Source organism: Callithrix jacchus, chromosome 2 (assembly GCF_049354715.1).
Source record: "Callithrix jacchus isolate 240 chromosome 2, calJac240_pri, whole genome shotgun sequence".
Lineage (NCBI taxonomy): Eukaryota > Metazoa > Chordata > Mammalia > Primates > Cebidae > Callithrix > Callithrix jacchus.
In genome coordinates this window covers 44,576,635-44,604,117 of record NC_133503.1, presented here as the reverse complement: position 1 = coordinate 44,604,117, position 27,483 = coordinate 44,576,635, and the positions used below count along the sequence as shown (strand labels likewise).

Below are 27,483 nucleotides of genomic sequence, written 5' to 3'. Positions count from 1 at the left end.
AAGGACATCACCAGGCAAGCCCTGCTTCGGTTACTAGATTCCATCTGGACTGGGTAGGAAAGGAGAAACACCACTTTCCTGGCATTATCCGTGAAGTTAATGGAAGAGCAGAGAGTTTCTTGAAGTTCTGAAAAAGCTTAGAGGCTTGTGGCAATCTACCACAGCTCAAACTTGAAGAGACCACCTTTCATAAGATGGATTCAAATACAATACCTGTGCTGAAAGACTTTTTTGCCTCTGCTTTTGCATTGGCTATGGGACTTGTATCATCTTGCTGAATTGGACTAGCAGTTCAGGGGAGGAAGAGAGATCCCTGTTGCCTCTCAGCCACATGGCATGGCAGAAATCTGCAGCCTTCTGAATCTTCCAAGGAACGGTCAAGTGGCACTTAGCTAGATAAATGTTTACTAGAGGCATTTCTTAAAGCCAAGAGATTTTCCCACCAAAGATAAGTTTTTTCTTTTTCTACTTTCTCTATACTCCAGCAGTATCTCCCTACAGATTAGTAAGATGAATGTGTCCACAGTTAGGTGAACATCTGTCTTTAAAGCAAAAAGATGTCTGTCAGTTACACTACTATGACCTCAGGTTCCAGAATGTTAAGGGAACATTCTTTCAAGAGATGTTTCACTTTGGACTAATCTTAAATTTAGAAATCAGCTTATTGCAAAAGGAAAAAAGGATAGCCCAAGTGACAAGAAAACACTTCTTACTATGAATTGGTTTGGAAGTGACTTCTTCAAGTGTCCTGAGGATATTTCCTTACTCAACATACACTCACCTTTGTTGTCGCACACGTCATCTGAAGATGAACACTATTTTATTTCCAACTTGAGGTAGGGAATAGGATAGGATAAATTCTTTCCCTAGCTTTTGCTCTTTAGTTGGACTATCAAATCAACCTCTACTCATAAGGAGCCAGGGAAAAGAAAAGTGGGCTTGGGAAGAAAGTGGTTTCTATCTTTTCTCCATGCAAACTTGAAAAGAGGGCAAGTGATATTTGTTCCTTCTGGCTTTTCTTGGCTGATGACAAGAAAAGGGCTGGCTTGGGTGAAATGGTATCTCTTTATTCCTTAAAATGTTGAACCTGACCAAGTGGAACTTTATTTTTAGAGATTGCCAATCATTTCCACCCTTTTGAAATAAAAACTCAAGGGTTTTGGCTTCAGTTGAGTTTGAGATAATCAAGGAAGCCTAGGTGGAAGGCAGAATGATTTCTCAATAGTCCAAGTTTGATTAAGGAAGAGTGACATGAAGCATCCCAGGTTGAAGTCCCGGGCATGTGGGAGACATGTGGGAGAGCATGTGGGAGATGTGGGAGACATGTGGGAGACGTGGGAGACATGCGGGAGATCTGGGAGAGCATGTGGGAGACGTGTGGGAGATGTGTGGGAGAGCGTGTGGGAGACGTGTGGGAGAGCATGTGGGAGATGTGTGGGAGAGCATGTGGGAGACGTGTGGAAGAGCATGTGGGAGATGTATGGGAAAGCCTGTGGCAGACATTTGGGAGACGTGGGAGACATGTGGGAGACGTGGTAGAGCATGTGCTAGAAGAGGAAGAGGGATGGAGTGAGGTCAAAAAGGGGGAAAAGTATGTATCTCATCTATCAGACTTTAACAGGAGTCAGCCGCCTACCTCCTGAGCTAAAGCCTTCCTCAGCTTCTGAGGGTTAGGGTCACCAACCATCTTGGTTTGCCCGGAACTGTCCTGGTGTTAGCACTAAAAGTTCCCCATCCTGGGAAAACCCTTGGTCCTAGGCCAATAGGAATGGTTGGTCACCCTAACAGAATCTTTTTTTTTTTTTAAGAGATGAGGTCTGAGGCTGGGTGCAGTGGCTTGCACCTGTAATTTCAGCACTTGGGGAGGCCAAGGTGGGCAGATCACCTGAGGTCAGGAGTTTGAGACCTGTCTGGCCAACATGGTGAAACCTTGTGTTTATTAAAAATACAAAATTAGCCAGGCATGGTGGCGCATGCCTGTAATCACAGCTACTCGAGAGGCTGAAACTGGAGATTGCAGTGAGCTGAGATTGCACCACTGTACTCCAGCCTGGGTGAGAAGAGCAAAAGTGTCTCAAAAACAAAAACAAACAAATAAATAAATAAAGAGATGGGGTCTTGCTCCTGGGTTTAAGCAATCATCTCACCTCTGTCTCTCTTGTAGCTGGGATTATAGGTGTGCACCACCATGCCTGGCCATCACTCTGACTGAATTTTAAGGCATTTGGGTAGCACATATGACAACTGAAAACCTGGTCCAGCTCTTCTTTCTCTTCTCTTTGTTTCTGAGAAAAGTATACAGAATGCTCTAGAGCATATACAGGATCCTGAAGTTAGAATATATTGTAACAGTAGCCGTCGACTTCATGCCTCATGCCTACTATGTGTCAGGTACACGATTTTGTCTAATACTCTGGCAACTGAGGAACTAGGCTATTTTAAATCCAGTTTTATGGAGGAGGAGGCCAGAGCTGAGGGTTGTGATGAGTTGTATTTTCTTTTATAATTTTTTTGAGACGGAGTTTCGCTCTTGTTACCCAGGCTGGAGTGCAATGGCGCGATCTCGGCTCACCGCAACCTCCGCCTCCTGGATTCAGGCAATTCTCCTGCCTCAGCCTCCTGAGAAGCTGGGATTACAGGCATGCGCCACCGTGCCCAGCTGATTTTTTGTATTTTTAGTAGAGACGGGGTTTCACCATGTTGACCAGGATGGTCTCGATCTCTTGACCTCATGATGCACCACCTCGGGAGTTGTATTTCCTAAGAGCAAACAACTAGAATGTAACTATTTGAACTTTCTGTGCCTGAAATGAAAATCTTTGCTCTTTCTACTAAATGAAGAACTTGTGGAATTTCACAGGTAAATGAACATCTTCTGTTTTAGCAGAGCTCTGTGGCCGTCAGCTTCATCTGCTGTTTGCCTACTCATTCCTGTTCTTCACGGTAGCATAAGATTCCCTGGGCATAATATATAGAAAGGTTGTCTAGAAAGCTACAAGAGCTACTTGCGTCTGAAACCTGTAGCAGTCCCTGAATAATCTTTCAGTTCTTAATGAACTAGTGAGTTCCTGGACGTGGAAGGTACTCAGTGAAATGTAGCTATGGTTGTTATTTTAATCACAACACATAAGCAATCATTTTGAACTGAAATGTCTTAGCCAAAACTGAAGGTTCAGGGTAGTAAGGAAAAAAATAATATGTTTATCCTTGAGTTCAAAATTAGACAAACAACCTAGGCAATAAAGCGAGACCCCGATAGCTACAAAAAAATTTTAAAAATTAGCTGGGCATGGTGGCATGTGCCTGTGGTCCCAGCTACTTGAGAGGCTGAGGCAGGAGGATCTCTTGAGCCCAAGAATTCGAGGTTGCAGAGAGCTATGATCATGCCACTGAACTCCAGCCTGGGTGACAGAGCAAGATCCTGTTTCGAAAAAAGACAAAAGACACACACACAAAAAGATAAGCAGAAAAAACATTTTTCCCCCACTAAGGAAAAGCTATCCTCTCAGTTATTTGATTTGGAATGGATAGAAGAGAGTATTCCTTGCTATGATAAAAGGTGTCACACACACAATATTGAGTTAGAAGCAAAAATTCTATTCTTAGGCTGCAAGCTGTAAATGGTTCATTTCTAATCCATGCCTTTAGCCCTAAGAAATTCCTCAATTAAAGATGATTGAAGGTCTGAGCCTAATGATGGAAGCCCCAAATTGTGGCCATCACATTGAGAGGTAAATGCCTTGGATTGTATGGAGGAATGCAGAAAGCTTTTAGGCTACCACCTGCTTGTATTTCATCAATTCATGCCTAAGACTTGTGCCTTTACTAGAGCATGAAACATAGTAATGTTCAAGTAAATTTGCAGCTGGCCTTGAGGAGAACTCAAATATAACAGAGGAGACAAGTCAATCTATTTGGTCCAATTCAACAAATACTTATTATGCACCCAAGAGGTTTCAGGATAGTGTGCAGGATACTGGGTACACAGGGAGGAACAGCACAGGCTCCCAACCTCAGGGAGCACACGTGGAGGTAGAGGAAACAAGGCATATAAAAGTATTTTCTTCAGGGCCAATTTCAAATTAGCATAGATGTCTTAGTCTGTTTCGGTTGCCATAGCAAAATACCATAGGTTGTGTGATTTAAGAGAAATTAATTTTCTCACAGTTCTGGAATGGAAGTCTGAGATTAGAGTGCCGGCACAATTGGGCTCTGGTGAGGACTTTCTTCCTGGTGTGCAGTGTGCTCAAGTGGCCTTTCCCTCTGTATGCGCATGTGGAGAGAGCAATCTCTCTTATAAGGCCAGCTTGTTATCTTCTGCTTCTTTGTTTTTTTTTGAGACAGGATCTTTCTCTGTTGCCTAGGTTGGAATGCAGGGGTGCAATCTCAGCTTATTGTAGCCTCTTCCTCCCAAGCTTAAGCAATCCTCCTACCTCAGCCTCCCAAGTAGCTGGGGCCACAGGTGCATGCCACCATGCCTGGCTAATTTTTTGTATTTTTAGTAGAGACGGGGTTTCACCATGTTGCTTAGGCTGGTCTCAAGCTCCCGAGCACAAGCAATCCACCTGCCTTAGCCTCCCAAAGTGCTGGAATTATAGGCATGAGCCACTGTGCCTGGTCTAAGGCCACCTCTTCTTGTAAGGCCACCAAACTTACTGAATCAGAATCTCACCCCTATGACTTCACTTAACTTTCACTACTTCCTAAGAGCCCTGTCTCTAGATACATTCACAATGAGGGCTAGAACTTCCACATATATGAATTTTGGGGCATGCAATTTAGTCTACAGAAATAGGCCTTAACTTACATCATAACAAGCATATTAAAATGTACCCACACTGAACAAAGAGAACACACGGACATAGGGAGGGGAGCATCACACACTGTTGGGGGGGTAGGGGAGGGACAACAGGGGGTGGGGCGGTTGGGGAGAGATAACATGGGGAGAAATGCCAGATATAGGTGATGGGGGGATGGAGGCAGCAGACTACATTGCCATGTATGTACCTATTAAACAATCCTGCATGATCTGCACATGTACCCCAGAACCTAAACTACAATTAAAAAAATGTTCCCACACAATTTGTTATATCCATATATTTTTTTCTATACAATACTTGAAAGAATTTTTATAATTTTGGTTTTGAGGTTATTCAACTATGAATAACTTATTTATGACTAGTTGCTGCTTCTCAGCAACTATTCATATTTGGGAATTTTTGCAAAATGAGAACATATAAATTATTTTCAAAACGTTAAATATTTGTGAATTCTAAATTTGGCAATTAATAAAATTGACATAATGCTAGATTTTTGTGTTTAATTGAGCCTTAATTTATCTGCACTTTTTTATTTTGGAGCCAATTTTTTTTCCACAGTAGGTTCTTGAAAAGCTCATTAGACCATGAGAACTGTCTATAATGTCTAATGGATAAAGGGGTGGAGGTATTTCATAGCTCCACTTCGCACTTGCATGCAGGTCATTTCCAACCCTAACCTCTCTTCCAAGCTTTCGTACATCTTTTCCAGCCTTTTCTTAAGTATTGTCTTGATTCTCATGGACATTTAGACTGGGTATGTTCCAAACATCATCCCTACCTCCTGTTCTTCGATTCTTTTTTATTTTTTGCCATCCCTCTCTTTCTTTGTGGTTTTTTTTTTTTTTTTTTTTTTTTGAGACAGTTTCGCACTGTCACCTAGTCTGGAGTTCAGTGGTGCCATCTTGGCTCAGTGCAACCTCTGCCTCAGTGCAATTCTCCTGCCTCAGCCTCCCAAGTAGCTGGGATTACAGGCACCCGCCACCACACGCAGCTAATTTTCTTTGTATTTTTAGTAGAGACGGGGTTTCATTATGTTGGCCAGGCTGGTCCCAAATTCCTGAATTCATGATCCACCCACCTCGGCCTCCCAAAGTGCTGAAATTACAGCTGTGAGCCACTGTGCCTGGCCGCCATCTCTCTCGCATTGACATCGCCACCTAGCTAGTGGGCGACTGCTGCAGTCACCATCATTAGCCTCCAGATCTACTGGTATCAGGTTTCAGAATGGCATGACTGCTTAAAAATTACCTGAAATCCTTGTTATGATATTGATTTCTGTACCTCATTCTTGGAAACCTGTGCAGTTGGTCTGAGGGAAAGCTTGGGAATTTCTTTAACAAGATAATGAAAAGCAAAGCACACTGCCATGTGTGTACCTACGCAACTGTCTCGCATGCTCTGCTCATGTACCCCAAAACCTATAATCAAATAAAAAATTTAAAAAAATTAAAAAAAAAAAACAAACAAGATAATGTGCTGTCATATTTGGGAAAGTGTAGACATGATCAGTATTGGTGGGATGAAAAGATGAAAAAGAGATGTGGGTTTTAGTAAGATCCACAATGCAGCTTATACTACGACACTATGAAATTCTATTGGCTTTATTACCAGAAACCGGAGGCATAATGGGCTCCCCAGCTGTTTCCACGATGCCCTCAGGATGTTGTCTCAAGGGTAGTTAGGAATGTTCCACTTCGGCCTCCGGGCCCTGTCCCAGGTGCTGAACTTTGGTGGCTATTACTGTGACAACCGTTACAGGAAGGAATGCTGCTGTCTCTTGTTTTGTCTCAATTATGAGGCAAGCGCTTTCTTTAATTCTTCATAGCACATCAGAAACCAGGTGCAAACTCTGAATGAGGCTTGCCGAGAGAGAAGCACAGAACAGAATCATTACCACACTGCACAGGCTCAGCCTCATTCTAGGGCCCTTCTACCCCACTCTTGACCCGCCCCTTCCGTGAGTGCAACTTACCCTTCACTGTGGGGATAACTCCAGACATCCTGTGGTTGAAGTTCAGGCAAAACTGACTTTCAGCCTCAGAAAGAGAAGTATTTCCTTACCTGGTTTTTGGAGCCCAGCCACCAGGTTTTCATTTTCTAATTCAGAATGATTGACAATGGGAATATCCCATCCTTTCTGGGAAAATCAACCCAAAGTATACTTTGCGGCACCATTAGGTCAATCATACAGTAATTTGGTCTGGGTTATTCACTTAAATGATACCCACGTCAACGTCCGCATGGTAGTCCAGGTTTCAGTCTGCCCACTCAGTCCAATTCCTTCTCAGTATCCCTTCAGCAAAGGTTCAAAATCCTAGGGATGCAGCCAACTCAGAGTTACTTTGTCACACATCCCCTGGGCACAGTAAAGGAATCAGATGTCCTTCAATAGACACAATAATCTCATGAGGTAGTTTTTTCACCAGAATCAATGGAAAGGAGAGAGGTAAAATCACTTAACCGAGGCCAAGCCTCTAGGAATGCTGGGATTTGAACTGAGGCCTCGATTCCAGATTTGTGAATTTAACTATTAGGAAACACTAAGGAAGTAGACTGGACATTGAGCTTGAATTTAGTGTCAGGATTTAGAACAATAATGCCATTAATGGAGATGAGGCAAAAAAGCCAGAAGAGAAGGTATGATGGAGGAGTCGGGAGGGAGATGGCAAAGTCTGTTTGGGCTATGAATTATGAGCCCCTTGGCATCATTGGGTCCCTTTCTCTTCTTTATGGTTCTGAATTGGCCCAATGGTTATTGTTCTGAAACACCTTCGTTTCCAAGTTAATCATTTTCCTTGACTCTCCAGGGGCCACATATCAGCTGGCGCTGTGGTGGAGCAGCCTGTTCGGGGATCCAGTGGCAGGACGACAATCACAGCAATTGTCCAGACTGGCGGGGGCTGGAGCACCGGTCTCTTCAGTGTCTGCAGAGACAGGAGAATTTGTACGTTTTTCCTCCTCATTTAAGTTCCTCCTTACTATTTTCTTTTCCAAGAAATCAGTGAGTGGAAAAGCTACAGCAGGCACAGGGACAGAAATTAAATGGTTTCAGAATAACTGGACTAATCTTTCAGTGACTCGAAAGTACTCCTTGTCTGGAAAAATCTTGCTTTTCAGCAATATGGATGCTTTTATAAAATAAGTGGTGCCTTCAAGGATTTCTAAATGACAGACTCCTCTGTTGGCAAAGTGCACAAAATCAGCTTTCTTACCCACTGCTGGTGGGAGTGGAAATTGGTACAACTCTTCTGGGGGATGGTTTAGCAATCCGTATAGAAAGGACTTCAACTGCTGCATAGCTTTTGACCCAGTAATTACATTTTTAGGAGTTTAAGGAACTAAATCATGTGCAAAGATTTAGCAGGAACATTAAATTTTGCCATATCAGTTATTGCGGCAGAAATCTGGAACAACTTAAATGTTCAACAAGAGGAATCCACACAATGAATTATTACACAGTCACCAAAAGTCGTAATACAGAATAATATTTAATGAGATGAAAAGATGATTTTGATACATTTTTAAGTTAAAGAAACATGGCAAAACTGTGCACAATAGATACCATTTTTTGGGGGAGAGGAAAACATTTTTTAAAGGTCTGAAAGAATACAAATACAAATATGTATAGCAGATGTCTCCAGAGGTAGGTTAATTGATAATGTTTATTTCCTTTTTGCTTTTCTGTTTCTCAGTATTTCTGGGAAGATCATGTAGTATTCATGTCAATAAGAACAATCACGAAAAGAAACTCCCTTCATTGATTGAAATCTTTTTAGACACTGGTTAGACATTTTTCAGCTATAAAGACGGGCAAATCATGTCTTCTGGCTACATGATTCCCTCCTGGGTTTAGAGTTCAAAGCTCATCGATTCTATTTTTACCTTAGGACATTCTGACCCATCTTTGCTACCACATGTCAGGATCCCCTTTCAAGACCAGATGGTCTTGCCCTAGGGAGCAATTGGATCACAGCATCTTTCTTGATGGTGGGAGGATATGTGTGATGGGTGAGGGTAAGTCTCTTAAGTTCAAAATCCAACAGACCCTGGGTCTAATGTTTTTGAAGGTTATAGCAGACTTTTGGGAAGATCTGAATTTGTCCTAAAGTCTCACAGGATGTATCAACCAGAGAGAGCTGAGCAAGTCCTCATTCAGCTGAGAGTCTTCTCTGTGACCCACAGCTTGGCAAGTCTCTTCCTGTCACTGCTACCTATGTGGATTTCTGACCAGACGATTAGGGAAACTGTTCTCTGGTTCTCTCAGAATTCTTCCTGATTGTCAGCTCTTTTCATGACTTTGGTAGTCACCCAGTAGTAAGGTACAGAGAGAATAGAGTAGCCATGCACAGATGTGCAGATCTGGCCCCGGATTAATAAGTGGACCATTTCCCTTTCATAGCTTATGGTTGGGGGTTGGGGGAACTTCATTGCACTTGTAACTAGGGTCAAGCCTGGAATATGGCGTGGTTGTTAGGAGAACGACTTCGTATCACATATACACCATGAATTCTAACTCTGCCTCTTATTGGCCATTTAACGTCGAAAAAGTCCTCTGGGTCTCCATTATTCCACTTCTAAAATGAAGATAATAAAGGTGCCTACCTCAAGGGTTACTGTAAAGACGAAAACAGATCATGTACAGAATGCACTCTTAACACTGGTTTGAGGCATAACTGGATCAATTAGGGATTTGGGGTTGCAAGCCGTACCAGGAGGAGTAGTGTCACCTTAAAATGCATGTTCACTTGGAACCTTTGAATGCAACTCTCTCTGGAAATAGAGTCTTTACAATGTAGTCAAATTAAAATAAAGTCAATCCTTGTGTATAAGAAGAGAGAGATATGGACACAGACACACAGAGGAGAAGGCCACGTGAAGACAGAGGCAGAGACTGGGGTGACACGCCTGCAAGGCAAGGAGCACCAAGGATTGCCGGCAACCCCCAGGAGCCGGGAAAGAGGCAGGGAGCAGATTTTCCCTTGAACCCCCAAAAGGAACCAACTCTGCCAACACTTTGGTTTCACACCTCTAACCTCCAGAATTCTCCCATGAGAGAATAATTCCTGCTTTTTTTTTTTTTATTTTTGAGACAGTGTCTTGCTCTGTCGCCAGGGTGGAATGCAGTGGCACCATCTCGGCTCACTGCAACCTCTGAGTCCCGGGTTCAAGTGATTCTTCTGCCTCAGACTCTCATGTAGCTGGGATTACAGGCATATGCCACTACACCTGACTAATTTTGTGTTTTTAGTAGAGATGGGGTTTCACCGTGGTAGCCAGGATGGTCTCCATCTCTTGACCTTATGATCCGCCCACCTTGGCCTTCCAAAGTGCTGGAATTACAGGCATAAGCCACCATGCCTGGCCCAATTCCTGTTGTTTTAAGCCACCCAGTTTGTGGTATTTTGGTATGGCAGTCCTAGGAAACGAACATATAAGCCAAAATTGAATTTCATTAGAAGGCCATGGGATAGCTCACAGACTCAATGAGTCAGCTAAAAGCCAAGTCCAGAAAGGGACAAGACACATTATTATTAGGTGCTAGCTGACAGTCCCATCAGCTTTAAATGTTTTTATCCTTGTGTCATCCCATCTGAGAATTGATGCTTCAGCAGAAGCAGCTCGATTTGCCTAGCTCAGATCATGTGCCTACTTCTTGGCCAGGCCAGGGATCTCTGAATGGTAGTCCTACCAATATTGTTCACAATAAGGGAGGGATAATTTCCTAAATTTACAACTGAGGTGCAGTTACCAGGAAGAAAAAAAAATCATTCCAATGCACTTAGTAAATCTTAGCTATTAATATTACTGTTATTTAAAAAAAAAGTATCCTTCAGCATGTTGAGAGCAAAGAGTAGATGAGTCAGAAGGCTTAGATTAGATGCTGCAGAATGATTTCTACATAATCCTAAGAGCACCTAGAAAAGCTGGTCAAGGAAAGGCTTACTCTTCAGCCATACCGTTTGCCTTAAGCATTGCCTCACTGCTCATCTCTGCTCTCAACCCACATCAACGCTTAGGACATCAACCACACTTCCTGAGGATTCCCTGGTTGTCCACTTGAGAGTCCATTCTAGTGAAAAGAAGAAAGGATATATGGAGAAATACAACCTTCTTTACAATTGGCATGAATTATGAAGGAAGGGCCATGGAGAGAGTTCAAGGTGATCTCAATGTTGTGTCATAATTTTTTGTGCTTCCATTTTGTGACTGCTCATAGTGTTTTAAAGTTCTTTTAGAAGAAAACCTAAAGGCAATCTATTACTGTGTACACTCATTATCTGCACTGTAATTCTGAGGATGCTGCTGGAGTGTGAGTGCTATGCATCTTGGATTTCTCTCATCCCTGTTTAGAAAGACTTTTAATTGGGGATTGTTTCATCCACAAAGTTTTATTCTGAGTAAATAACTCTATACATCGTTTTGACAGACGTGAGAACAAAGGGAGAGCTTCTTCTCCTGATTGTTCCATGCCAGATTCCCATCCTGGGACATTTTCATCAAATACTAAGAATTATTGTTACAATTTGTCATCTATTAAGCAAAGGGTACATTATGAACAGCAGTGATTTCCATTTTCTTTTGACATTTTGTTTTTTCATTTTATTGTAATTATATACTTTAAGTGCCTCCCTCTTCCCACCTCTGTGCTTTTATCTGAATTCACACTGCACTGGGATTAGCAAATGGGTGTCTCTGTGTCCTTTGAAGATAGGGTAGCTGAGAGCTCAGATGTGAAGATTAAGCTGAGGTGAAATAAGTGGCTGCTAAATGGCATTGTGAGTAAAAGACAGGGTAGTCTAGCTTTGGGAATGGTTGTGATGTGGCCTCAGAGAAGGTTTATGCAGAAAGTGTAATCAACTCATAATTCAGCTCATGAGTCAACCATGTTTACTGAGTTTCTTCCCATGTATAGGCACAAGGTAGGTGACACAAGAAATATTAGTGAATAGGACAAGACAGTGTCTAAGAGGAGATGGATAATAAACAAATCTATAGGCTGGGTGAGGTGGCTCATGCCTGTAATCCCAGCAGTTTGTGAGGCCGAGGTGGGCGGATCACCTGAGGTCAGGAGTTCAAGATCAACCATGGCCAACATGGTGAAACCCTATCGCTACTAAAAATACAAAATTAGCTGGGTGTGTTGGCACATGTCTGTAATCCCAGCTACACGAGAGGCTGAGGCAGGAGAATCGCTTGAACCTGGGAGGCAGAGGTTGCAGTGAGCCGAGATCATGCCACTGCACTCCAGCCTGGGTGACAGAGCGAAACTGTCTAAACAAAACAAAACAACAACAACAAAAATCTATAAACGAAATAATTGCAGTTGTGATAAATGCCATGAAGAAAGGAAAGAAAATTTCCTTATGAAAGGAAATTATAGGAGAATGAAGTAAAGGACAGCCGCTCTGAGGAGCTGATTTAAACTGTTACCTGAAAGATATGAAAGAGCCAGCCACCCAAACAACTTCCCTGTAGCGCGCATTATAAGCACCAGGCAGTAAAAAGACTGATGTGTACTAGGAACTATATCAGATACCCAAGGTGGGAAGAAGAAAGCAAGCCAGAATTTTCCCTGATTTTCTGGAAGAGGAAGGAGGCGTGAGAAAGAATTGGACTGGGATTCGTGTCCCCACACTGCATCTCAGGCAACCTGTAGACACCCTGAAAGCAGGGACCACAGTTTTCTTGTTCAATGCTCTTATGCCCAGGAGAGCACTTAGACCATAGGAGGCACTTAAACATGTTTTCTGAATAACACATACATGAATTTTAACTGTATTGTCACTTGCTTCTTTGTCGTATTTAATTGAAAAACTCATAGAGCCTCAGAGTTAGAAGGGATATTGGGAGTCAGCTTGTCTGCTTCCCCATCTGTTTGCCTACATCCCCTCTGCAACATGCCTGGCAAAGACCTGACAGCCTTGACTTTCTGAGCAGTTCCAGGGAGGAGGGCTCATTTCCTTCAGACCAAGTTCAGTGCTTTAAAAAATTATTTTGAATAGATCGCCATGCACATAACGCAGAATTCATAAGTACCTACCCCTTTTATATATGAAAAGCAAGTAGTACTCCGTTCTTGCTCTCTATACACCTAGTTTTTATCTCCATAGTCAAATACCTATACTTCAGTTCAGATATAGTTTATATACTTGTAAAGATGTAAAAATCTAAAAAGTTAAAATAGATGTTTAATTATAAAAGTATTATATAATCATTGTGAAACAAAAAATGCAAAAAACCGTAAAAGAAAAAAACAGCATCTTGTAATCCCAGCTCTCGGAGATAAAATTGTTAATATTTTGGTAGCTATCCTTCTAGATATTTTGCTTGTGTGTGGGTATAACTTGCACAAATGGTGGCACCATAAACACACACTGTCCAGCACCTTTGGCTTATTTTAATTTAACAATATATCTCACATCACATTCTTCTGAAAGAAGTATAAAAGAAAAAAGACGTATCTAGATGATCAGATGATATCAACATATCTGGAGCTAATTTCTTAAATTTCTGCAAAGATTCCATTGTCTTTTTTTATCTGAAAATCTCCACTGGCGGACATTTATATGGTTTCCAGACTTTGCCATTCAAACCAATGCTATATGAATATCACTGCACAGATGTCATTTTGCACGTGTGTGAGTATATCTGTTGGATAACCAGTAAAGAGTAAACCTGCTGGTCAAATAGGATGTGCTACTTTAAATATTGATAAATGTTGCCAAATGGTTTTCCATTTGGAAGTTGTACTAATTGACACTTCCACTAAAAATGTATAAATGTGCCCCATTTCTTTTCTGAGCATCTCATTGTTAGAAAGTTCTGCCCCTTGGCTGGGCACAGTGGGTCACACCTGTAATCCCAGCACTTTGAGAGGCCAAGGTGTGCAGATCATGAGGTCTGGAGTTCGAGACCAGCCTGGCCAATATAATGAAGGCCCATCTATACTAAAAATACAAAAATTAGCCTGGTGTTGTGACACGCACCTGTAGTCCTAGCTGCTCGGGAGGCTGAGGCAGAAGAATCGCTTGAACCCAGGAGGCAGAGGTTGCAGTGAGCTGAGATCACGCCACCGCACTGCAGCCTGGATGACAAAGTGAGCCTTCATTTCAAAAAAAAAGAAAGAAAGTTCTGCCTTTTTTGTAATAATAGATCTGAAATGTTTCCCACTGCAATTTCCACCCACCTTTCCTACTTCCCTCTGGGGCCCCACACTCTGGTTTGTGTAGGTTTCTTTTCTTTCTCTTGACTCTCCTATGAGTTGGAAGGATGAATAATGAGCAACATTCCACACATTCGGGTGAAACTCATCTCAGAGAACAGGCCTGGATCATTTATACTGTGGGTGCTTACATAACCACCAGGCCTTTAGGTGTAAGAGGAAGAAGCTAAATTTATCTTTTGAACCTGAGCTCCTAAAAAAAAAAAAGACAAAAATTTTTTTTTCACTAGTGACACATGAATGCATTTACCTTGCAAAAAAATGAAATATTACAGAAAAGGGAATCATGTCCCCTCTTTTAAATTTATTTATTTATAAAGACAGGGTCTTGCTTGTTGCCCGGGCTGGAGTGCAGTGGTGCGACTATTGCTCATTATAACCTCGGACTCCTCGGTTCAAGTGATCCTCTTGCCTCAACCTCCAGAGTGGCTAGCACTATAGCTGCATGCCACCATGCCTGGCTTATTTTAAAATTTTTTTGTAGAGATGGAGTCTCACTATGTTTCCCAGGCTGGTTTCGAACTCAAATGATCCTCCTGCCTTGACTTACCAAAGTGTTGAAATTTTGGATGGGTTCCTTCCTGATCTTTTTCTCTGTATTTACAAATGTACTTATTAGTAACATATATTATTGCTTTATAACTCTTTAAACAAGGCATAAATGGTATTATGTATTAGGCTCTGCATATCATCATGCAGTTTGATTTTTTTAAACTCAAAGTATGTCTTAGAGATTTAAACTTGTTGGTGCTTAATTGATCTTTTGTATTCCATAGGATGTATAGTTATACCGTCATAGTTTATTTGTACTTCAGTCTGTTATTATACATTCATGTTGTTTTAAATTTAAAGTTACAAGTAATGCTACAGTGACTATTCTTGTACCTGCTTCTTTGTGGGCATGTATAAGCATTGCTCCTGGGTAGACACTGATACATGAAATCACTGGGTCCTAGAGGATGTAACATTTTCACAGATTCAGCAAAATTGCCTTCCAGTGTGGCTGTGCTAATTTCTACTTCCATCTGTGAGTGGAGTACCTATTTCTTCATGACTTCCCACAATATATCCTTTTGACACATTTTTTAAAGTTGGCATTCTCATGGATAGCAAGTGGTTTCTGATTGTCTTAGTATTCATCTCTAATGACATTGAGCAACTTTTTGCCTTCATTATTGGCCATTTGTGTTTGCTCTTCCGTGAATTACTTGCCCATGTCCTATGCCCATTTTATTCTTTTGTTTAATCTTCTATATGTTGATTTGTTCTTTATATATTCTAGATACTTATCCTTGGCCTTTGATATGTGTTGCAAAGTTTTCTCCTAGAGAGTCTTTAGTACAAAGAATCCCATCATCCCGATTTTGTGCATTTCTTCTTGGGGTGTGACCTGACAGTGTTTCCATATCCCACTGCATTCCTCACAGTACAGAGCAGCAACACTTACTTGTTGAAAGGATCTTTCTTAAAGAAGTTGATGCCGGGTGCGATGGTTCACGCCTGTAATCCCAGCACTTTGGGAGGCTGAAGCAGGCAGATCACCTGAGCTCAGGAGTTTGAGACCAGCCTGGCCAAAGAAGTGAAACCCTGTCTCTACTAAAAATACAAAAATTAGATGGGTGTGGTGGCAGGCATTTGTAATCCCAGCTACTCGGGATGCTGAGGCAGGAGAATCGCTTGAAACTAGGAGGTGGAGGTTGCGGTGAGCCAAGATTGAGCCACCGCACTCCAGACTCTGCGACAGAGCATGACTTCATCTTGAAAAAGAAGTTGCGTGACTTAAGACTACCCCACAGGAATAAAGGTAAAGTGGTGATAGGATACTATCTAGCACACCAATCCACAATCATTGTGGCATAATAGATAAATACATAAGACATGAGAACATATGCATATCTGAGTCCAATCTCACCTCTGCCTTTCACTGATAAATGTGTGAATTTGGGCAAATTACTTAAATCTTCTGGGCCTCAGCATCCTTATCTGTAAAATGGGGATAAGAAGAGTACCTATAGGACTGTTGCAAAGATTAAACGAGTTAATATGTGCAAATTGATTATAACTGGGCTTGATACATAGTGAACTCTGTAGAAATATTAGCTTTTGTATAATAAAAGTTGGTTTTTCATGGTGTTTGATAAAAATCACATGTGATTTCTGCTTCAAAGTACAGTGATTGAATTTTAAGTATGTTCCTTTCAGCACGTAGTACTACCTCCTGATGAACACTCACATTACATTATTATATGACAAAAAAGATTAGAAATAAAAATAAAAGCATTTTCTTAAAGAATGCATATGAGTCATGAAAATATGGTGCAAGGCTTCAAATGCACTTAAACAATATCTTTACAATATACTTATTGAGGCTGGTGGGCATTTCTCTTTATCAGTTAAAGTGATGCAGCTGAAGCAATTGTGTAAAAGGATTTATCAGTCACGTACTTTGCCAGCTTTACAATTAAGCAAGTTTTGATTTTTTTTATTTATAGGGATTTACCCTATTTTTTTATCTACACGTGAGAGTTGATTGATTTTTGTGTGCCATTGATTTCAAAATCCCCTAATTCAGGGTTGATACAGTGTGAATACCCTGTACTCTCAGTAAATTTACTGGACCATTTGCTGTCCTCTAAGCTGTTCATACCAGGTATCCAGGCTGGGTGGCGCCTGCTGATCTCCCTGGGATTACCTTTTAAATGTTGGGTGAAATATCCCAGTCTTATTTGAGACTGAACTCAGAGTTTGTTTGGGCCAAGAGATGTCTACAGTGATCATTTACTGACTATCTTGAGGCTCCTGAATAGATGAAACAGATGTTCTAATCTTTAAGGGCAGGCGACTTCCTTCCCTGCCCCATCCCTCATGCCCTTTGCATATTTGTGCTACTTCATCCACTACTCAAAGTTGAAGTCCAGAGTCCTGGAGCCTTGGAGAGTCTAAGATAAAACAGAATTCCTAGGTTTTATTATTATTTTTTTGCCTCTTTGTCACTGAATTTGGGAGTGGAACTTTGTAGTGCTCACTGTGGGAGAACAAGGGCTAGCCAGTGACAGGCCGTTGTCAGGAGGTTTTTCAGTGTGCTGCTGTCATGATATGTGTGTCTGGTGCACTCAAAGGCTATGGTGACTACTTCACACTCACTAGAATAGCTAAAATAAAAAGAACTGACAATAGCAAATGTTGGTGGGGATGTGGAGCAATTTGAACTCTCTGCCAGGTGTGGTGGTTTATGCTTGTAATCCCAGTACTTTGGGAAGCCAAGCTGGGAGGATTGCTTGAGTCCAGGAGTTCAAGCAACATAGGGAGATCCTATCCCTAAAAAAAAATAGAAAAAAATGTTAACCAGGTGATATGGGTTGGATCTGTGTCCGCACCAAATCTCACAGGATTGTAATCCCCCATGCTGCAGATGGGATCTGGGAGTACCATATAGTACCAAGGGTGAATGGTGCTAAACCTTTAGAAGCTGCCCCTATGATTCGATCACAATTGGATCCATCCCCCCTTGGTACTATATGGTGAGTAAGTTCTTATCAAATCTGGTTGTTTAAGGTTGGGTGCGGTGGCTCAAGCCTGTAATCCCAGCACTTTGGGAGGCCGAGGTGGGTGGATCAAGAGATCGAGACCATCCTGGTCAACATGTTGAAACCCCGTCTCTACTAAAAATACAAAAAATTAGCTGGGCATGGTGGCACGTGCCTGTAATCCCAGCTGCTCAGGAGGCTGAGGAGGGAGAATTGCTTGAACCCCGGAGGCGGAGGTTGCAGTGAGCCGAGATCGCGCCATTGCACTCCAGCCTGGGTAACAAGAGCGAAACTCCGTCTCAAAAAAAAAAAAGAAATCTGGTTGTTTAAAACTGTGTAGCATCTCCTCCTTTGCTCTCTTCCTCTTTCCCTGGCCATGTAAAACATGCCTGCTCCCCCTTAGCCTTCCACCATGATTGTAAGTTTCCTGAGGCCTCCCCAGCAGCAGAAGCTGCTATGCTTCCTGTACAGCCTGTGGAACTGTAAGCCGATTAAACTTCCTTTCTTTATAAAGTACCCATTCTCAGGTATTTCTCTATAGCAATGCAAGAGCAGTCTGATACACTGGATGTGGTGGCGTATGCCTGTAGTCTCAACTACCCAGGAGGCTGAGGTGAAAAGATGAGAGGATCACTTGAACCTGGGAGGTTGAGGCTGCAGTGAGCCATAATTGTGCCACTGCACCCAAGCCTAGGTGATGGAGAGCAACGCCCTGTCTCAAAATCAATCAATACAGTAATAAATAAACAAAATAGGACTCTCAGGCACTGCTGATGGAAGTCTAAAATAGTACAAATACTTTGGATAAGTGTCATTTCTTGTAAAGTTAAATATATATCTACCCCATAACCTAGCAATTCCCCTTCCAGGAATCCACCCAAATGAAACAAAAACATATGTCTCCGTAAACACTTACAGATGAGTCTTCATAGCAGTCTTATTCATAATAGCAAAAAATGAAATAATCAAATGTTTATCAATGGAGAAACAATTTGTGGAATATTCATACAATGGAATACGACTCAACTATAAAAAAAGAGACAGATTCACATAACAGCATAAATGCATCAAAACATGATGTTGAATGAAAAAAGCCAGATACAAAAGCAAACATGATTTCATTTATATGAAGTCCAAGAAGAGGCAAAACTCATCTATAAGAATAGATGTCAGAACAATGGTTGCCTCTAGTGAGCAGTGGGAGGGTTGGGATTGATTGGAAAGGGACACAGGAGCTCTGGGGTGAGAGCAATGTTCCACACGTTTGGTTACTTGGGTGTATGTGATTGTTGACACTCATTCCAACTAAACACTTATGGCTTGTGCATATTCTTACCTATGAATTATACCTCAGTAAAATATTTATTTGAGAAAATTTTCAGAGATTAGGGTCAGCTTGGAATTCTTGCTGTTTCACAGCCCTCATTATTTGCATTCATCAGTTGTCATCTTTCCCAATGCTAGATGACATAACATCTTAACTGTATATCAGGGATTCTTAACCTGTGGTCTGTTAATAATTTTCAATGGATCCATGAACTCCGTGAAATTGAATGCACAATTTTGAATGTCTATGTGCATGTATTTTTCTTCTCCCTTGTGGACTGAGTTCATAGCTGTCATTGTATTCTCAAAACAGTCTGTGAACCAAAACATATTCAGAATAAAACCTCTGTGTTAGAAGTTTCATGCAGAATGTGTAGAAAATAATATTAGTAAAGATGAGTGAACTAATAATTGACACATTGTTTCCAGTCAGTGGTCAAGGAACCAAGCCCCTAATAGTTTGCAGATTAAAACTGGCAGGTGTCAGTGGCTCCGTGACACTAACAAAAATTTGAGTAATTTGGTCTGAGAAATAGAATAAAGCCCTGTTCAGAATAGGAGGCATAATCAGAGTGCTATGAAAAGACCTTTCCATCACACTTATAGAAATAGATGTCTGTTATTCAAAAGTATCCTGTATGCCATGTTGATTTTAAATATTGAAATTAGATAGATGAACATAATAGAGGCAACAGTTATGATTCAACTGTAAAAAAATTATTTGATACTTTTTCTCTTAACAGGAACAAAACAATTACCATAGTCAAAGCTAACAGAATTATATCAGGTTCAGCTTTGCCAGTGTTTAACAAAAGAAGGCAATTTTGATGTGGCTCAGTTATGGCAATTTTCATGCAATGAGTTTTGGGACTTGGTTATTTATTTTCAGTCTCTGATAGCAGGGAGACAGTGCAGCATTAAACTGGTGGCATAGGGTTGTAAATATTCTTTGAGATGTGAAGTTGCTCCAAGAAATCTGAGAACCTTGGCTTTCTTTGATGTGGTTATTGACAGGTTTCTGTGGTCTATTCTGTCCTATGTGTCTTGAGTGTGACATCGCCAGGCAGTATGGTGAGTGTCTTTGTTGGCCGTTGTTACCTGGGTCCACCTTTGCACTGAGAATTGGCACCAGGGAGAGACATAAAATACAGGTAAGTGTATTTGAAGGTGTATGTGAACCTGAATCTATATGAGAACTGGATGCCTTCCAAACCTGTAATTTTCCAAATAAAAGAAGGGAGGGTGAGAATATTGAAACATACCATGTTTAATGGGAAACTTTGAGAAAGGAAATACATTTAAAAATTTTATTCTTTACTAGGAAGTATAAGTTAACTAAAATACCATATTATTTTAGTGCAGATGGGATTTTGCCATGTTGGTCAGGCTGGTCTCAAAGTCCTGCCCTCAAGTGATCTGCCTGCCTCCGCCTCCCAAAGTGTTGGGATTACAGGTGTGAGCCACTGCACCCAGCCCAGCCTGATATATTTTTAAGTGAAAACAAAAAGTAAAGAACAGTAGTATGGAACTATTTAAAAAGACTATATATATATATATATATATATATTTATGTAGACATAGAATTTATCTGGAACTATTTAAAAAGACTATATATGTATATATTTATGTAGACATACAATTTATTTTACCAGGTACAAGAAACTGGTAACAATGGTTACTTCCAGGCAGACAACTGGATGACTGGGACAGCTGGAGAGAGGGATTTACTTTTTACTTCCTATCCTTTCTTACACTGGATTTTTTTTTTTTTTTTTTTTGATTTTTTTAGTAGAGATGTGGTTTCTCCATGTTGGTCAGGCTGGTCTCAAACTCCTGACCTCAGGTGATCCACCTGCCTCAGTTTCCCAAATTGCTGGGATTACAGGCATGAGCCACCATGCCTGGCCTAATTTCTGTATTTTCAGTGGAGACAGGATTTCACCATGTTGGTCAGGCTGGTCTCAAACTCCTGACTTCGTGATCCACCCACCTCGGCCTCCCAAAGTGCTGGTATTATCGGTGTGAGCCACCGCACTGGCCTCTTACAATGGAATTTTAGGCCATGTGCACTTACTACCTACTCCAAAGAAATAATTATAAATATTAGATCCTAAGAGAAAGAACCAAGAAATAGAGAAATCAGTGGTTTCAATGATAAAGGCCCATTATCAGAAGTCCTAAGGGCAGGGCTCCGAATTTACACAATTTAGCGTTCCTGGGCATTGGTTTACGGATGTTGGTGAATCTTGGAAGCTGTGGTTGAAGGGCTAGGAGATTATATTGCATAGGCCTCTGGAGAAGAAAAATGAGCCTGTGTGATTGCAGCAGAACAGAGACTTTGGTCTTTCCCTAGGGCACACTGTGTGAAGACTGGCTGGTGGTGCACTGCTGCTGGCCTTTCTCCATCTGCCAGGTGGCCCGGGAACTCAAGATGAGGACCTCCCATGTCTATGAAATCCGTGCAGTGCCAAAGGACACCCTGGTTTGGCAGAGCAAGATAACTCCTCCTCCTTACTCTCCAACACCCTCTTCTCTAGCCTCTCAGTAGAACAATTGCTTTTTTGTAAGTTTCTACTGAAATGATATGAAAATAAATGATTTCCCCCCTACTGTCTCTGCTGTTGCTCTTTCTTTACACATTCCCCTGTTGATGACTTTATTATTTGTCTGAATTTGCTATTCCAGTCCAGCCATATAAAGCAGATCTAGAGGTGAGGTTTTTTCTTTTTTCTTTTTTTGACAGTCTCCCTGTGTCATCCAGGCTGGAGTGCAGTGGCGTGATCTCACTGATCTCACTGCAACTTCCACCTCCCTGGTTTCAGCAATTCTCCTGCCTCAGCCTCCCAAGTAGCTGAGACTACAGGCGCATACCACAATGCCCAGATAATTTTTGTATTTTTAGTAGAGATGGGGTTTCGCCATGTTGGCCAGGCTGGTCTTGAACTCCTGACCTCAGGTGATTCACCCGCCTTGGTCTCCCAAAGTGCTGGGATTACAGGTGTGAGCCACTGTGCCTGCCCTTTCTCTCTCTCTCTCTTTTTTTTTTTGAGACAGAGTCTTGCTTTTGTTGTCCAGGCTGGAGTGCAGTGGCACCATTTTGGCTAACTGCAACTTCCACCTCCTTGGTTTCAGCAATTCTCCTGCCTCAGCCTCCCAAGTAGCTGAGACTACAGGCGCATACCACCATGCCCAGCTAATTTTTGTATTTTTAGTAGAGATGGGGTTTCACTGTGTTGGCGAGGATAGTTTCAAACTCCTGACCTCAGATGATCTGCCTGCCTCAGATGTTTTTGTTAGGGCAGCAGCACTGAAGAGTGCCGAAGAACCTGGGTTCTGTAGTCTGAAATGCCTCCTCTATTTACTAATTACACAACCATAGGCAAATTTGCTAACCTCTCTCTGTTTCAGTTTCAGTTACCTAGGATGGTAATAATGACCTCATAGGGCACGAGGCTTGTAAATCAAGACATTTAGCACATTGCCTCCCAGCTAGGATGGACTCAGTAAATATTTGTGATTACTGTTTTATGGCTACTTTATATTTGTAGCAAATTATACTAATTTTCCTGTTTGTTTTTTTTTTTTTTTGAGACCAAGTCTCACTCTGCTGACCAGGCTGTAGTGCAGTGGCGTGATCTCATCTCACACAACATCTGCCTCCCGGGTTCAAGTGATTCTTGTGCCTTGGAGTAGCTGGGATTATAGGCATGTGCCACCATGCTTGGGTAAGTTTTGTGTTTTTAGTGGAGATGTGGTTTTGCCACTTTGCCTAGGCTGGTCTTGAACTCTTGGACTTAAGCAATCCACCTGTCTTGGCCTCCCAAAGCGCTGGGATTACAGATGTGAGCCACTGTGCCCGGCCAAATTATGCTAGTTTACCATTGGAACATACAGTTTTCTTTTAAATTAAATTGTAGATGAAAGTTGATACTAGAGATGAAGTTGCCTCCACCTCAAAAGTCAATTAAAATAAGAATTGTAAGTAAATAATATAACAGGTAGTAGATGGATATGGCAAACATCGTGAAGGTGTAAACTACTAATTTTATTGAGCACTTACATGTGCCAGGCACTGTTCCAAGCACTTTACATGTTTTAAGACATTTATCCTTAACATCCCTTGGAAAGGTGCTATTATATCTTCATTTTCTAGAAAAGGGATCTGAGTCACAGAGAAGTTAAGTAACTTGCCCAAGCCCAGAGAGCTGGCAACACAGCAACACAGGAAATCGGGCACTTGAGGCTGTGCACCTAACCTTTGCATTAATCAGGCAGAGAAGGAGTCCAGCCACGAGGCCTTCATAGGCCCACAGGGTTGTGCAAACCAGAGTTTGCTCCACAGAGGTGAATTCAGCCTGCTCGGCATTAAAAGAAATGTTACTTGCCCGCTCCTCCACCTGCCTCCACCGAAACTAAGCAATTCCCACCCGACAAAGTGATTTCCTCTCCTCCCAGCCCTCCCTTTCAGATGTCCAGAGCACCTGCCAAGAGCTAAACCCCTTTGGGAGAATCAAATGTTCACTGTTGACATTTAATCTATGACAAAGTGCTGCCCTCTCCAAAGCGGCTACTGAAAAAAACAAAAAAATCCAGGCCCAGGGAACACCCTATTAAGTGAAAATAGACATGTTTTATTGTCTCATGCTAGAGGATGTATTGGGCTTCATACACTTACATCTGGGAACAATACACATTTTTGGCAAAGGAGACTTGAGTACTCTCTGCAGGTTCACATGGTTGACCCTCCCTGCATGAAGAGCAGATGGTGTTTCATGCACAGATTTCCCGCACAGTTCTCCTCTCGTCTGATGTAAAAGATGCGAGTGGACCTCTCCAGCAAGGGAGCCCCCTTTCCCCTTTTGCTTCTTCTGATCAGTCTCGGTAGTAAAGAGCAAATTTAGCACTTCATTAGGGCCACGAACCCAAGTGAAGCTCTGGACTCTGAAAGCACTGAGTCTACCACAGAATCACAGAACATAAAACAGAATTAACACATGGATCATGTGGATAGTTTTTTGAAAACTGATGGTAGAAAGTGGTCCTGAAGGGATGTGGCTTAGGGTCATGACTTCTGATACCTTCTAGAAGAACATGTGAAGTCCAGGAAAAAAGCACTTGAAAAAAAAATATGTGCTCCCAGGAGAAACATTATCCAGTACTGGGTATTGAAGTGAGAGACAATAACCCTGACATTAAACACCCATTAGCACAGTTTTACAAGAAATCTGGAGTGCTACAAATTTGAGAGTTACCCAACAGTGAAGACATATTCTGTATGTTTTTCTTCTTACTAGAAAATTCCTTTTGGTTTTCCAGGATACAAAGTGTGGAACGAATCTCTGATGACTCCATGTGGGTAAACAACACCCACACGCATGCAACAGACATTTCAGAGTAATCCATACAGATCATTATAAATTACAAAACCAGCAAACAAGCCCCCAAACCTCTTGGCTTTACAGCGGAATATACGAAGGAAATAAGCCGCCAGCCCTGATCTCTCTATTTTTTGGGATGAAGATATGAAAGGTTTGGAAGTCCTTAAGTGTCCACTGCCCTAAGCAATCATTTTTCTATATTTATATATTGTATATATGCAAGGTTTATTTATATAATATTCCATAATGACTAACATTATACCCCTTTTATAAACACTATTCACATATATATTAACTCATAAAGATTCTCTTTGGTCTACTAAAACACTGTACTTAGAAAAATAAGCAGAGACACGAGACAAGAGTCTACAGTTTTTCTGCTTTTATTTTCATGGAGGTGTGTATTTTTCTCTTTATCCATTTTCTTCTTAGTCTTTTTACTCTTAACACCCCTTCCGTCTGACCTAAAGTGTAGTAATAAGAAACAATAATTCTGGGAGATGGAACTCAGACATCATTAACAAACTCTTCTACTGCACATTTCTGATTGACTCATTGTGATCATTCAAGCCCATTCTTGCCTCCTCCCTGCCACCTCCAGTGCTTTTTGATCCTTGATCTTTTGGAATCTTTATGCTGACACCAAGAGTCCAGAGATGAAAACTTTAGAAAGTGGGGAGCTTGGCTGGGTGTGGTTTCTCACCCCTGTAATCCTAGCACTTTGAAAGGCTGAGGCGGGTGGATCACAAGGTCAGGAGTTCGAGATCACCCTGCCCAATATGGTGAAACCCTGTCTCTATTAAAACTACAAAAAAATTAACCAGGTGAGGTAGCGGACACCTGTAGTCCCAGCTACTCAGGAGGCTGAGGCAGGAGAATTGGTTTTGCCTGGGAAATGGAGGTGGCAGTGAGCCGAGATTGCTCCACTGCACTCCAGAGCGAGACTCTGTCCCAAGAAAAAAAAAAAAGGAAAGTGGGGAGCTTTTTCTAAGCTTCTGGAAACAAATCACATTCTTCATTTTGTGTTTTAGAAAATATTTAGTTTATTCAAAGGAAAAGCTAAATCCTTATGAAACCCCCACTAGGCATCATGGAAAGCTCCCAGAGACTTAGAAAACAGCAGGTGCAAAAATTAAGAGCGATGGTTTCCTGTTGCTCTATTGTAAGGCAGAAGCCAATGCATGAAGATGGAAATGTGACTAAGAGGGCTTTGAAAACAAGGTGTAAATAGCCAGTGTGCTCAATCACATCTCTTCCCTTCTCACCTACCACTTGGCAGATAAAGCCAGAACCCTGGGGCTTCTTATGGTGTACTATCACCTCTTCCTGTGGTTAACAGAGAGAAGGGTGTGGCTAAGAAGTCCAAATTATTCATCACATTCAAAGATGGCTGCCAGTTTCATCCCTGCACGTGACACCTTCACATAGAAGAAAGCATTTCCGTAGCCTTCAGATGCAATCCTTACTGTGCTCGTGGTTTGGCCAATGCTGGCTCCTGTTTACAAGCAGGGCTGGATGAAACACTGAGGATGTGTCCGTGTAAAATTAGGATCTGAACTTTGAAACAAGTGACATATCTCAGTGATGCTGCGTTTGTGTTATTGTCTTTGATAATCAGAGCAGCATACGCTTTTAAAAAATCCCATTCTTATTGATGTCTTAAGAGAGGAGGAGAAGATGAAATATATGGTTCAAATAACTCAGGGTCTTTATGAATTTCACTTATGTGAGCAATGTCTCTTGTAGGTTAGCACAGGTAATTTTAAAGTTGTATTTTAGATTGTAGTATTTTTTAAAAAAATGGGGAGAATGTCTTTTAATGGTTTGTTCTTGATGATGATTTATCTATGAACATAAAAGGATGCATAGTTATAAGTGATATTTATATCTTTCTACTTGAAATAGCCTCTTTGTAAGCATTGCAGTTTGATATCTTTCTTATAACATCATGGATTTTTTTCTTGTCTGAGACTCTTTAGGTACCAAGTCTTTATTTCCTTGATCACTATGTTTTATTAGAAATCCTTTGGGTCAGAAGGTATCATGCGAAAAGACAGACTGGAAAAGAAAAAAGATGTGGCAGAGGGATGCAGGATGCTTGATGGGGAATCAGGCTGGGGGTGATGGCTAGTGGGCATTGTGCTGAAGCATTGGCCTCTTCAGATTGAACATCAAAGAGAATATTAAGTCATCTGCTGCATCACTCTAAATCTGATCTGGAGAGACAGGCCAGACCACAAAACTGGAAGGCATTGGATGTCCTGTCTTGTCATTTGCTAGGTGCCAAGCTATGAGAAATTAGCAAGATAAAGTTTGGCTTTGGCAATAGCAGTGAGTAACAGAGGGATGAGAGTCTGGTGTAACCTGTAATAGCATATGACTCACTTGCTTTTCTCAACTCTGGCCCACCACCCATTAATTCTGCGGGTGAAGATGGATTTGCTTCCTCCTATTACTCTCCTGTCTTGGAGGCCAGACTATTGCTATCCCTGTACCATCCCTCATGGTCAAGGAATATCATGCAGTCCACAAACTTTCCATTGAGCAGTTTCCATCCCAGCAGATTGTTTGCTCTCTTCTGCATCCCAGTTGTCACAAACTCCTCCTGGGATGATGACCAAGGCAGACTCTGCAAAGTAAAAAGGATTTCAGAATCTGTTGTGTGCAAATACAGCTGGGAAGAACTATAGTTCTTCAGGATTCTTACACCTTTTGGGTAGAAATTTGTCTTCTCACAGAAGAGATGCTGTGTTCTCAGTGCATCATATCAGGAGGTACACAGTATCTGTTTCTCCATTGCTGGTGATGCTAACTTTGGTGTTTTGGTTAAGGTGATTGTCTACTGTAAAGTTGTGATTTTTTTTCCTTCTGTGACTAATAAGTATCTTGTGAGGAGACATTCTGAGACTTTTCAAGCTTTCATCTGCTAGTTTTAATATTCATTCATGGTTATTGCCTGAACAAATTATTACTGAGTGGTTGCCAAATGGGTTGTTTTTAAATTCCGTAATTTCTTTTACACTTAGAGGTTGGCACTTGACTTTAAGGGGGAGCTTTTCCTTCTCCTGCATTTGTTTATATATATCAGCATAGCCTCAGGGATTCCTATTTCATTTTACAGGTTATCGTCCATTACTGCCAAGCCCCTGACCCCTGCTCTAAACCCTGAATCTAATGATGAAGAAAGAAATAACAGACAAATACAGACT

At 41.5% G+C, this 27,483-nt stretch overlaps 2 protein-coding genes across 9 annotated transcripts in view; one reads left to right on the top strand and one right to left on the bottom strand.

The window, feature by feature from the left end:
- Positions 1-609: 609 nt before the first annotated feature.
- On the top strand, positions 610-21,768 carry PLAC8L1 (PLAC8 like 1). Its single transcript, XM_002744383.6, has 4 exons — positions 610-836; positions 7,628-7,764; positions 19,911-20,047; positions 21,250-21,768. Exons 1-4 carry the CDS (start codon positions 715-717, stop codon positions 21,442-21,444), a joined length of 591 nt encoding a protein of 196 aa, XP_002744429.1. The 5' UTR covers positions 610-714; the 3' UTR covers positions 21,445-21,768.
- A 1,738-nt stretch (positions 21,769-23,506) lies between these two features.
- The window catches only part of SH3RF2 (SH3 domain containing ring finger 2), a 159,561-nt gene continuing 155,584 nt past the window's right edge, over positions 23,507-27,483 (bottom strand). For all 8 annotated transcript variants that reach the window (XM_035287542.3, XM_035287547.3, XM_078362278.1 and 5 more), the window contains one exon: positions 23,507-26,903. The gene's annotated coding sequence lies outside the window, so the exon portion shown is untranslated. The remainder of the gene's footprint in view (positions 26,904-27,483) is intronic.